This window comes from Phacochoerus africanus, chromosome 1 (genome assembly GCF_016906955.1).
Source record: "Phacochoerus africanus isolate WHEZ1 chromosome 1, ROS_Pafr_v1, whole genome shotgun sequence".
In the NCBI taxonomy this organism is placed as follows: domain Eukaryota; kingdom Metazoa; phylum Chordata; class Mammalia; order Artiodactyla; family Suidae; genus Phacochoerus; species Phacochoerus africanus.
Window position 1 is genome coordinate 217,930,812 of NC_062544.1, and position 11,303 is coordinate 217,942,114.

General features: G+C 54.7%; 1 protein-coding gene across 2 annotated transcripts in view; it reads left to right on the forward strand.

Annotated features, from left to right (window-relative positions):
• Positions 1 to 10,824, forward strand: part of SEMA5B (semaphorin 5B) — a 141,106-nt gene extending 130,282 nt beyond the window's left edge. For both annotated transcript variants that reach the window (XM_047790737.1, XM_047790747.1), the window contains 11 exons: positions 4,251 to 4,368; positions 4,496 to 4,677; positions 6,036 to 6,179; positions 6,383 to 6,530; positions 6,670 to 6,895; positions 7,098 to 7,316; positions 8,075 to 8,245; positions 8,347 to 8,496; positions 8,817 to 8,861; positions 9,300 to 9,505; positions 9,744 to 10,824. In XM_047790737.1, the coding sequence (XP_047646693.1) occupies positions 4,251 to 4,368; positions 4,496 to 4,677; positions 6,036 to 6,179; positions 6,383 to 6,530; positions 6,670 to 6,895; positions 7,098 to 7,316; positions 8,075 to 8,245; positions 8,347 to 8,496; positions 8,817 to 8,861; positions 9,300 to 9,505; positions 9,744 to 9,902 (1,768 nt within the window). In that variant the 3' untranslated portion in view covers positions 9,903 to 10,824. The remainder of the gene's footprint in view (positions 1 to 4,250; positions 4,369 to 4,495; positions 4,678 to 6,035; positions 6,180 to 6,382; positions 6,531 to 6,669; positions 6,896 to 7,097; positions 7,317 to 8,074; positions 8,246 to 8,346; positions 8,497 to 8,816; positions 8,862 to 9,299; positions 9,506 to 9,743) is intronic.
• The last annotated feature ends 479 nt before the right edge of the window (positions 10,825 to 11,303 follow it).

Consider the following 11,303-nt stretch of genomic DNA (forward strand, 5'->3'; position numbering starts at 1 on the left):
ATTTCACACTGTTTTCCTCATTCCTCCCCAAGCTGGCAGGAAGCTGAGGGGGGTAAGCAGAGGCCCATTCAGGCCCCTGGCTCTGCCCAGAATCCAGGGCCTTGTCTCAAGCCCCCTCCTTTCACCCAGGCCAGGCTCAGCCCCATGGGGCACCACCAGGACCCTGGCCTGGCCAGAGAGAGCCCAGGGCTCAAGAAGGAGGAGCAGAGGAAATGAACCCCTGACTGGCTCTACAAAGCAGACATTTGATGCGTGAAGAACTGTCCCCTTCCTCCCTCCACCAGGCCTTTTATGCTGCCTTGGAGGGAGGGGTCCCTCTCAGCCAGCTCCTCCCAACCTCGCTCCCTGGCAGGGGGTCTGGCCCCCTTCTCCCTCCTGCTGCCATCATAAGTAATGGCCACTTGCTCCCAAGCTCCACCCTGGACAGCTCCCATTGTGAAACTATTGCTACACAGTGCTGGAATCTGCCTGCTTGCAAATTCCGCCATCCATTCCTGTCCTGCCTCAGAGCCCATGGAATAAACCTGTTCCCTTTTGTAACGGCTGCTTGAGACATTGCCATAAAAAAGACATGATGATATATTAGTGGTCTGATGGCTGCTTTTGTGAAAGGAACTCTAAACTGCCCCCATTCCTACAGTCTGAGACACACTTTAACTCGCCTCTGCTTGGAGCTTTAATGTTCTTAAGACCCTCTCTGCTCTGTAAGCTTTGCAGTGAACTTTGGCCAAAAGCAGGGGATGTGGACAAGAAGAGAACTCAGACCCTGACACCGGGGGAGTCTTGCAAGTCCCCTCAGGGGACCGGGGCGGTGCAGGGCAGGGCAGGTGTCTGGGGAGAACCTGGTCTCCTCTTTCTTCTCTGGGGCAGTTGAGAGCGGGAGAGGCTGAGAGGGTGAGGTAGCCTGAGTGGCAGGGCTGGGGCCAGCATCCCCTCTGCATTTGTCTTTGCTCTTTTCGTATCTCGTCCTGCATTGGAAAGGCAAGGCACTTCATCTCTTGCCTTAGGAACCTGACCAGAGTGGCCCCAGGACAGCCGTTCTAATGCCATTCATTGCAGTCCCTGGGGAGGGTTTCAAAAACCTCAGTGCCTGGGCCTGCGCTAGCCCAGAAGGCCCAGAAATAGGCAGGTTTTCTGTCTTCCTTGCTTAAACTTTTTAAAAGATCCCCAGGAGATTCTAATTTGCAGTCAGGGCTGGAAACAACTGTTCTAGAACTTGTTAGGCCCTAGATGAAAGAAGTAGCATGAGGCAAAACTGCTTTCTTCCAGAATCTTCTGTTTTTATCTTGTGTAACCCAATTCAGATGTTCTGCTGTTATCCGTTCTCTCTACTGGCAGACAGTTATTTTTGATGGATAGAATCTTAGGTAATATTATTAATATTTATCACTAGTCACGGCTAGTTATTTTTTATTATTTAATTTGTGTTGCTTATAAAGTGCCAAATCAATGTTTCTAGCGTTTGATACCCTTTTTTTTCTTTTTCTTTCTTTCTTTTCTTTTTTTTTCTTTTTTCTTTTTTTTATGCTTTTTAGGGCTGCATCAGCAGCATATGGAAGTTCCCAGGCTAGGGGTTGAATTAGAGCTACAGTTGCCGGCCTACACCATAGCCTTAGCAATGCCAGATCCTTAACCCACTGATCGAGGTGGGGAATTGAGCCTGCATCCTCATGGATACTAGTTGGGTTCATTACCACTCAGCCACGATGGGACATCCTGATACACATTTCTGAGAGCTGAGGGAAATATACATGGGAGTAGTCTTTATTGAGTTCTGATTGGCTAAATCTGCTAGCAAGAAAGTTGGTCCAAATGTCAACTAGTGAACAGAACCTCAAAACCACAGATTGAGGAGTTCCCATTGTGGCTCATGTGGGTTCAGAACCTGACTAGTATCCATGAGGACACAGGTTTGATCCCTCACCTCACTCAGTGGGTTAAGGATCTGGCAATGCCATAAGCTGTGGTATAGGTTGAAGACTCAGCTCAGATCTGGTGTTGCTGTGGCTGTGGCTGTGGTGTGTAAAGCTGGCAGCTACAGCTTTGATTTGACTCCTAGCCTGGGAACTTCCATATGTTGCAGGTCTGACCCTAAAAAGAAAAAAAGAACAACACAGGGTGCCAGGATTACTTTTGTATGTGTATTTAGTCCCTTGATGTCTAGTTTGATGCATTTGCTGGTGAAATACACCCAAATCAAACCATTGATCCCAGATGAAAATATGAGCACCTGTGCATTGTATAATTTATGCAAATTGTCCTTGAGAGAATGAAGTAGAAACACAGTCTTGAGAAACAGGTGAGTGTTCTGAATTCCCAAGTGTGCTGAATTCTAGGGTGTGCTTCCTGGGGTCCAGGGATGTTGTCTCCCACTGAAACCCTGCCTCCCTTATGTGAGGTCACGGGTTGCAGGAACAAGGGACAACACTGTCTTCAACCTCCTCTGGTGACAAAGGGGAGCCCCACCCCTTTCTTTATAAAGTCTCCATATAGCCTCTTTTCTTCTGGAGCCTGACATGATCTATCGAACTCATTGAAAATAGAACTCACCTGACAGGTGACTATCCCTAAGCTTCAAGAGAAAAGAAAGATTCTGTCCTGGAGACACCCAAAAGGGCAGCCTTTTGGCTCCTTTGTGTATCCCTTTAGCCCTTGGCAGCCTTGGCCCCTTTGACCAATGGAAGATCCCTTGGCAGACTCATGTCATGGCATGGGCTCCCCCAACCTCCTTGTCACCCAGCGCCTCCTTCACCCCAAGCCTCTTCTGTTTTCTAGCCTCCGATCTCTGTCCCCTCTCCCCGCCCCAGTGTTCTCCTAGACTCTCTGCAGCCAGGGCCAGTCTTTGGGGGTGTGCATCAGTGTGTGCAGTGTTCCTTCTCCTGGCTTGTTTCGGATAAATCAGCCCCGAGGACCTGCCTTGGAACAAGAACCTGGGATGTTACCCCTGGCTTATCCCAGCCTGAGCTACTTTTTTTTTTTTTTTCCTTTGGCCATGCTCTTGGCATGCAGAAATTCCCGGGCCAGGGGTCAAACCCAAGCCACAGCAGTGACAATGCCAAATCCTTAATGGCTAGGCCACCAGGGAACTCCATGTGCTCTTTTTTTTCTTTTTTTTGGGGGGGGGGCACACTGTATATGGAGTTCCCAGGCCATCAATCAGGTCCGAGCCATAGTTGCGACCTATGTGGCAGCGTCAGCAATGCTGGATCCTTTAACTCTATGTGCTGGACCAGGGATTGAACCTGTGTCCTGGTGCTGCAGGGATGCTACCAATCCCCTTGCACTATAGTGGGAACTCCCATGAACTCAATCTTATGATGCCAATGCACTGGACTCTGGGTCCTGCCACAGAGCAGCACAAGCATGTAGACACCCCAGGTGACCCTGGACTATGCCTAGGTGTCCCCTGACCCCACACCTGTGTTTTGAGGCAGGTGCCCACGTTCACTCAGTGTGTGAAGTCAGACACAGCCTCCAGCTGGGAGGCAGGAGAGTGAGGGGAAGAGGGTGGTGGGGAGGTCTAGGTTCTAGTCCCAGCTCTGCCATGTACAGTCTGCATGATCTTGGGGAAATGCCTCTTCCCTTCCCTGTGACTCTTCCTCTGTACAATGAAAGGGTTGTATTATGGATCCCAGTGATTCTCAGTCTGGCTCCCGTTAGAATCACCCTGGAGCTTTTAAATCTCCAACTCACCCACCTGCCCAGAGATTCTTGTCTGGAATGGGCCCAGGTCTCAGCATTTTTTAAAAAGCTCCTTTGGTGATTGTCATGTGCAGCCAGGGTTGAGGAGCACGGGGCCAGAGCAGCTGTAAGGTCCTTTCCATCGGTATAATCATAGTGTCTGACAGAGAGGAACTACCTCTTTAGATAGCTCTTCCCCACAGCTTCACCCATGGGCCCAGATGAGGAGGGCAGGGCACCCAAACTCAGGGAAGACAGAAGTCTCTGGGTCAAATGTGTGGGTATTGGAGCACAAGAGCACAAGCCCAGGCCCAGCTCTCTGGGTTCCTCCCATGAAACATGGGAATAACAACAGGGCTATTTATTGAGTTGTTGTATTGACTTAACTCATGCTTGTCAAGTGCTTAAGATGATGCCTGGCACAAAGTACTCCGTGAACTTAGTCATTGCTGTGGAGGACACCTGGATGAGAGGGTTCCCAGAGGAGAGCATCCAGGTGTATTCTCGGGACGCAGGTGAGGGAGGGGGGAAATGCAGCGGGCTTGAGCCTCTGGACCTCTGTCTGGCAGGGCTTGCCTGGAGGCACGGGACCCGTACTGCGGCTGGGATGGGAAGCAGCAGCGTTGCAGCACACTTGAGGACAGCTCCAATATGAGCCTCTGGACCCAGAACATCACAGAGTGTCCTGTGAGAACCCTTTCATACCCCCCACCAGCCTCTGACTCCCCATCTGTGTCCCCACATCCCTGGGACCTTGTGCCTTCCCTGCCTCTGTCTTGTGTGACAGGGTCTTATTCCTGATGTGTGTCTCCAGGTGCGAAATGTGACTCGGGATGGGAGTTTCGGCCCGTGGTCGCCGTGGCAACCATGTGAGCACTTAGATGGGGACACCTCAGGCTCTTGCCTGTGTCGGGCCCGAGCCTGTGACTCCCCCCGGCCCCGCTGTGGGGGCCGAGACTGCCTGGGGCCAGCCATTCACATTGCCAACTGTTCCAGGTATGTGAAGAGAAAGGGCTTGCCGGCGGTAGCCTTGGAATGGAGTGGGGGAGTGGAGGAACCGGGGCATCTCCAGCCAGGTGTTTGCACCAAGGGACAGAAAACACTTAAGGGCTGTGCAGGGGACTGGACTGGTGGCTGATGTCTGAGGCAGGGAACACAAGCCCTGGGAGAGTTTCCACTCCAGTGGGAGAGCGGTTTCCACCTTGTGGATGCTCTGTGTACAAAAAGGAAGTCTGCATAGGCATGGGAGTCATGCCTAGACAAATCGTAGCCTCAGTAAGCCTCGCCGTCCCAAACAGGAGGGACAACATGGGATGGTGGTGGTGCCCTAACCATGCTGAGCTTCTTTAAATGAGGGTGACAGTGCCCACTCTCAGGGTTGTTGGGAAGGTTAAATGAGACCATATATATATTTATATATATGGAGTGCTTTTATACTGCCTACAACCTGTGGCCTCCCTAAAGTGGTTAAAATAAACAATAATTCTAGACACTCTTAAAATAACTTTATATACATTGGAATTCCCTTCGTGGCGCAGTGGTTAATGAACCTGACTAGGATCCATGAGGATGAGGGTTCAATCCCTGGCCTCGCTCAGTGGGTTAAGGATCTGATGTTGCCGTGAGCTGTGGTGTAGGTTGCAGACGTGGCTCAGATCCCGAGGTGCTGTGGCTGTGGTGTCAGCCAGGAGCTGTGGCTCTGATTCAACCCCTACCTGGGAACTTCCATATGCTGCTGGTGCGGCCCTAAAAAGACAAAGAAAAAAAAAGAAAATTAAAAACCCAATTTTATATATGTTTATTAATTTAACCATCACAACCACCTCATGGAGTAGGAATATAATCACTGTCCTCATAAGAGTATGATGAGGCACAGAAGGTTTTGGTAACTTGCCCAGCCTCAAACAGCCAGTAAGTGGTAGAGCCAACATTTGAAAATTGCAGTTAAAAGAGACAAGAGTGGGTGGTGTCTTGAGGTTTGAGCAAAGCATGTGCAGTAGTAGAACTGAGCACATGAGTCTGAGTGCAAGGGTCTGCCAACCAACAAGGTTGAGACAAAGGCTGCAGATGGGAATGGCCTTCTCGAGACTGTGTCCTTTGCCCCTGAGAGTAGAGGCCATGTCCTGTCTCTGTGCTCTAACTCTGAGTACAGCCTGATGTAGGGAAGAAGGCACTCAATCCATGTTGGAAGAATGAACAAATGAATGAATGAAGAGGGCCTGGTTTAGGAGATACCTTCTGTCAATGTCTGGCACTTCCTGACAACAATACAAAATCCATCTATGCAGATGTGATTAGTTCTGAGAAACTAGGGTCAGAGGGTCATTTGTCTCTGTCCCCTCGGGCCCCACCAGGAACGGGGCGTGGACCCCGTGGTCGTCGTGGGCCCTGTGCAGCACGTCCTGTGGGATTGGATTCCAGGTCCGCCAGCGAAGTTGCAGCAACCCTGCTCCGCGCCACGGGGGCCGCATCTGCGTGGGCAAGAGCCGGGAGGAGCGGTGAGCTAGGGTGTGGATGGAGGTTTCTGAGACAAGCCAGCCCCGAAGTCCCAGACTTTCCAGATGCCCGAGAAGGTGGCCTGGATTCTCCGGGTGATCTGGTGGTCTCTCGTTCTTCCCAGTCTCGCAGTCCCAGCGAGCTCTTGTGAGGGAAGCGGGTGCCCTCTCCCTGGAGTGATGACACCTCCCTCTCTTCCCCTCAGATTCTGTAACGAGAACACGCCTTGCCCAGTGCCCATCTTCTGGGCATCTTGGGGCTCCTGGAGCAAGTGCAGCAGCAACTGTGGTGGCGGCGTGCAGTCGCGGAGTCGAGCCTGTGAGAATGGCAACTCCTGCCCAGGCTGCGGAACGGTGAGGGCGGGGCGGGGTCGGGGTGATGAGGTGGGCGCTGGATGCTTGGACCTCGAGCCAAAGGGTGGGAGGTGGGGCCAGAGCGCAGGGCAGGCCTGGGCTTGGAGGCTCTAAAACAACACTGGCTCCCATCCCAAAGGAGTTCAAGACATGCAACCCCGAGGGCTGCCCCGAAGTCCGGCGCAACACACCGTGGACGCCTTGGCTGCCCGTGAACGTGACCCAGGGAGGGTCGCGGCAGGAGCAGCGCTTCCGCTTCACATGTCGCGCACCCCTGCCCGATCCCCACGGCCTGCAGTTTGGCAGGAGGAGAGTGGAGACCCGAACCTGCCCTGCAGACGGCTCCGGAGCCTGTGACACTGATGGTACAGCCCTGTGCCTCCCTACCCTCCACCCTCCTTCCCAGGCTCTGAGCGATGGCGCGGGGTGGGGGCCGGGGGTGAGAGCAGATGGAGGAGGGGGCGGAGAAGGGACGCGCGGTTTTGAAGAAGGCTGGAGGCCTTTCGGCTGCCATGGGGGCCGCTGGGCGCCCTCTGTGGCTGAGGCCAGCCCTCTCCATCCCCCCAGCCCTGGTGGAGGATCTCCTGCGTAGTGGGGGCACCTCCTCGCACACAGTTAGCGGGGGCTGGGCCGCCTGGGGCCCGTGGTCATCCTGCTCCCGGGACTGCGAGCTGGGCTTCCGCGTCCGCAAGAGAACATGCACGAACCCGGAGCCCCGCAATGGGGGTCTGCCCTGCGTGGGGGACGCTGCAGAGTACCAGGACTGCAACCCCCAGGCTTGTCCAGGTAACCCTCCACTAAGGAATTTTGGCCCTTGGAACCCTCCTCGCCCCGGGAACCCCGATCTGGGAGATTCCCAGGCCTACGCAGGAGGCTACAACTCATGCCTGAAAACCTTTCCTCCCAGCCGACTATCTACAAGGCAAGGCGGGCCCCGCAGAGTAACTTTTTGCCCTGAACATGGACACAGCAACTCCCCACCCCCACCCCCCGCCGCACCAGGGCGTTTCCTCACCCTCTGGGTTGCTTGATTTGAGGCAGTGTTGGTTTGTGGGGTTTGGTATTTTTTTTTGTCTTTTTGCCTTTTCTTGGGCCGCTCCCCTGCCATATGGAGGTTCCCAGGCTAGGGGTCGAATCGGAGCTGTAGCCACAGGCCTAAGCCAGAGCCACAGCAATGCGGGATCCCAGCCTCCTCTACAACCTACAGCACAGCTCATGGCAACGCCAGATCCTTAACCCACTGAGAGAGGCCAGGGATCGAACCCACAACCTCATGGTTCCTAGTCAGATTCGTCAACCACTGCACCACGATGGGAATTCCGAGGCAATGTTGGTTTTTGATGTCTCTTCTTCAGCCTGCATTTCCCTGGCTTCTGCTGAGGGGAGGGGGCATTCTCTAACAGTGGGGTGTAGGGGTGAGGTGGGGTGATGCTGAGGGCAGCGTGGCCCAGGGCAGAGTGGCCGTAGCCTGGGATGGAGCAGAAGACTGTCTTGGCCCCTGCCTGCATCTGCAGTCTCTCTTCCCACACCCCATCCCTTTGCAGTACGGGGCGCCTGGTCCTGCTGGACCTCATGGTCCCCATGCTCAGCCTCATGCGGTGGCGGCCACTATCAACGCACCCGTTCCTGCACCAGCCCCGCACCCTCCCCAGGTGAGGACATCTGTCTCGGGCTGCACACGGAGGAGGCACTGTGTGCCACACAGGCCTGCCCAGGTATGAGGGCATCTGGCAAAGGCTGGGGAGCCCCTAGGAACCTGCCCATCCCCACTAGGGGGTCCCAGGTGGTTAACCTCTCCCCAACCCACAACCCACAGAAGGCTGGTCGCCATGGTCCGAGTGGAGTGCATGCACGGAGGATGGAGTCCAGAGCCGCAGCCGGCACTGTGAGGAGCTGGTCCCCGGGCCCAGCACCTGTGCTGGAAACAGCAGCCAGAGCCGCCCCTGCCCCTACAGTGAGATTCCCGGTAAGTCTTCGAGCCAGCACCGTCACACCAACCCTTTCCACCCTGAACCCCCAACTTCCCTCCTCTTCTAAAGGATCCTGGCAATGCAGGATGAGACGCCAGGGTGGGAGGTGCACACTCATCATCTAGTGACTGGGCCAGCCTTTGTTGGAGGTGGGGTCTGGGTGGAGACAAAGGGGAATGAAGGTCCCCAGGCCCAGTCCCACAGGTCTCTGCTGCCCCAAGCGTCCTCCCAGAGGCACCCAGAGCCCGGGGTGGGGGGAGGGACCCATCTCCTCTCCTCCTTGCCACTAATACCCACTCTGCTTGTCTTCCTGCAGTGATCCTGCCTGCCTCCAGTGTGGACGAGGCCACTGGCTGTGGAGGTAAAAGGAATCTGCCCCACTTCAAGATGCTGCCCTTCTGTCCCCACCCCCATTGCCCTCCCTCCTCCTCCCTCCCCTCCACCTCCACCTCCAGGAGGAGACCCTCCTACTCTGAAATCTGGAGTTTCTCCGCTTCTCACTCCCCAGACACATAAACCTTGTTGGGGTCCCACACTGCTTTGGATGGCATGTAGGGGAGTCTGGGGAGTCCAAGCAGGGCCCCCAACTAGGAGGTGGTCGTCAAGAAGAGTCACCCTACTCCACACCCCTGGCTTCCTCCTCTGCTCCAAGCCACAGCTGGTCCTGTGAGACAGGCCCCTGGTGACAGGCCACCCCACCTCCCTGTTCCTGAGGGCTCTGGCCTCAAGGTCCTTTCCTTTATGTCTCAGTCTCCTCCTGGGAGGCCCTTTCCTTACTGCTCGCTTCTCTCTCTCTCAGGGTTCAGTCTCATCCATCTGGTGGCCACAGGCATCTCCTGCTTCCTTGGCTCTGGGCTGCTGACCTTGGCAGTGTACCTGTCCTGCCAGCATTGCCAGCACCAGTCCCAGGAGTCCACGCTTGTCCATCCTGCCACCCCCAACCACCTGCACTACAAGGGTGGGGGCACCCCCAAGAATGAGAAGTACACACCCATGGAATTCAAGGTGGGCGCTCTCAAGTAGAAACAGAGGGCAGGGTGAAGGGTGCAGGTGTCCCTAGTCCTAAGCTGGGCGTAACTGGGCTGGACACTCGGGAGGGAACAGGGGTGCTGTGAATGGAACACGGTGTCAGCAGACAGAATGTTCTCTCCTTGATGGGCTCCTGATCTCCTTGACCTGAAGTGTGCCCTTTCCCCATCTCTCCCTTCACCCTTTTCTCTCTGGCTTCTTCCTTCTTCCGCAGACTCTGAACAAGAATAACTTGATCCCTGATGACAGAGCCAACTTCTACCCATTGCAGCAGACCAACGTGTACACGACCACCTACTACCCAAGTCCCCTGAACAAACACAGCTTCCGGCCCGAGGCCTCCCCTGGACAACGGTGCTTCCCCAACAGCTGATACCACTGTCCCGGGGACTTGGGCTCCTGCCTTCTGAAGGCACAGAGCACATGGAGATGGGACGATGGAGCCAGTTTGGTTTTCTCCCTCTGCACGAGGCTGAGAACTTGCTGCCTTGCCTTGTGGGGGTCCCATCCGGCTTCCAAGAGCTCTGGCTGGCAGGGACCCTGGGGGAGAGGTCTGGCTTTGGGCCGGCACATGGCTGCCGTTCCAGCTCAGCCCAGGTCTCTCATGGCCTCCTTGCACCCCACCTTCACGCTGATCTCCCCTGCCACGTCCGGGCTGTGGACCTACTAGGCATGTGAGGGAATTGGAGAGTGGAGATGGCAGGAGGGCAGGCTCTTAGGTTTGGGTCGGAAATGATGGCCCCTGTGGCCATCGTAGGCTGAGGCTGCTCCTCTCTGGCTGGCCCCAGGAAGGGCCTGGGCCACATCCTGGTTGTCTCTAAAAGAAACTAATCAAATGGCCCCAGAAGCTCTGGCTTCTCTGCCCAGGGCTGGGTCATTGTGGTGCTGCCCCAGTGTGACATGGGGACCAAGGCCCGGTGGTCCACCTTTGCCTAGCAGTCTGTACTTTGCCCGGAGACATGCCTCTGGGCAGAGGCAGTGAGGACTGGGGACTGGAGACTGATCTTTGCTGAGAAGTCCTTTACTCTGGGCTGCGTTCCCCAGCCTTGCCCTCAGAACACAGGGAAGGTGGCCCAGGAGAAAGGGAGATGGGAATCCAGCCTCCGTGCTGCTCTGGAGACGACCTTCCAGGTGCTGCTCCACAGAGCTGAGACCTGCCTGGGAGTCTCTGCTGGCCCCTCATCTGTTCAGGAACACACACACATACACACCCAATCACAATCTGCTGCAGCCACAAAAAGGATGTTGGGCTGTGGTGTTATTAATTAAAGATGATGTCGAGTCTCCAAATGTAACATTGTCTTCCTGGGTGTATGTGGGGGGTGTAGTCAATTAGAGCAATGCCCTGGGGTGACAGATGGTCTTGTCGGGGGAGGGTGGGGAAGAGATGACCCACATAGAGAGTTTGACTTTAATAGAGGGTAGCTTTCCATGTGTGAATGTGTCTACACACACACACACACACACACACACACACACACATTGCCCTAAACCCTTGTTGGAAAAGAGATGAGGGACAAACACATTCACAAGTAGGGACACAAGGTACACCAAGGGGAACATGGTAGGAGAGATTTCCGCACATTCTCGTAGTGGCACTAACAGGCTCTGCAGTGGCGACGTGTGAGTCCAGCGGGGAAGTACTGATGAGGGCTATTTTGTGAGGTATTTACATTGCTGAGTTTACTAAAACCAAAATTGACTGAGCAATGAGTAAATCTGTGAGGTGGGGGACGCTCACTCTAGTTTTTGCTGGATTAAAGCAAAATAGCCA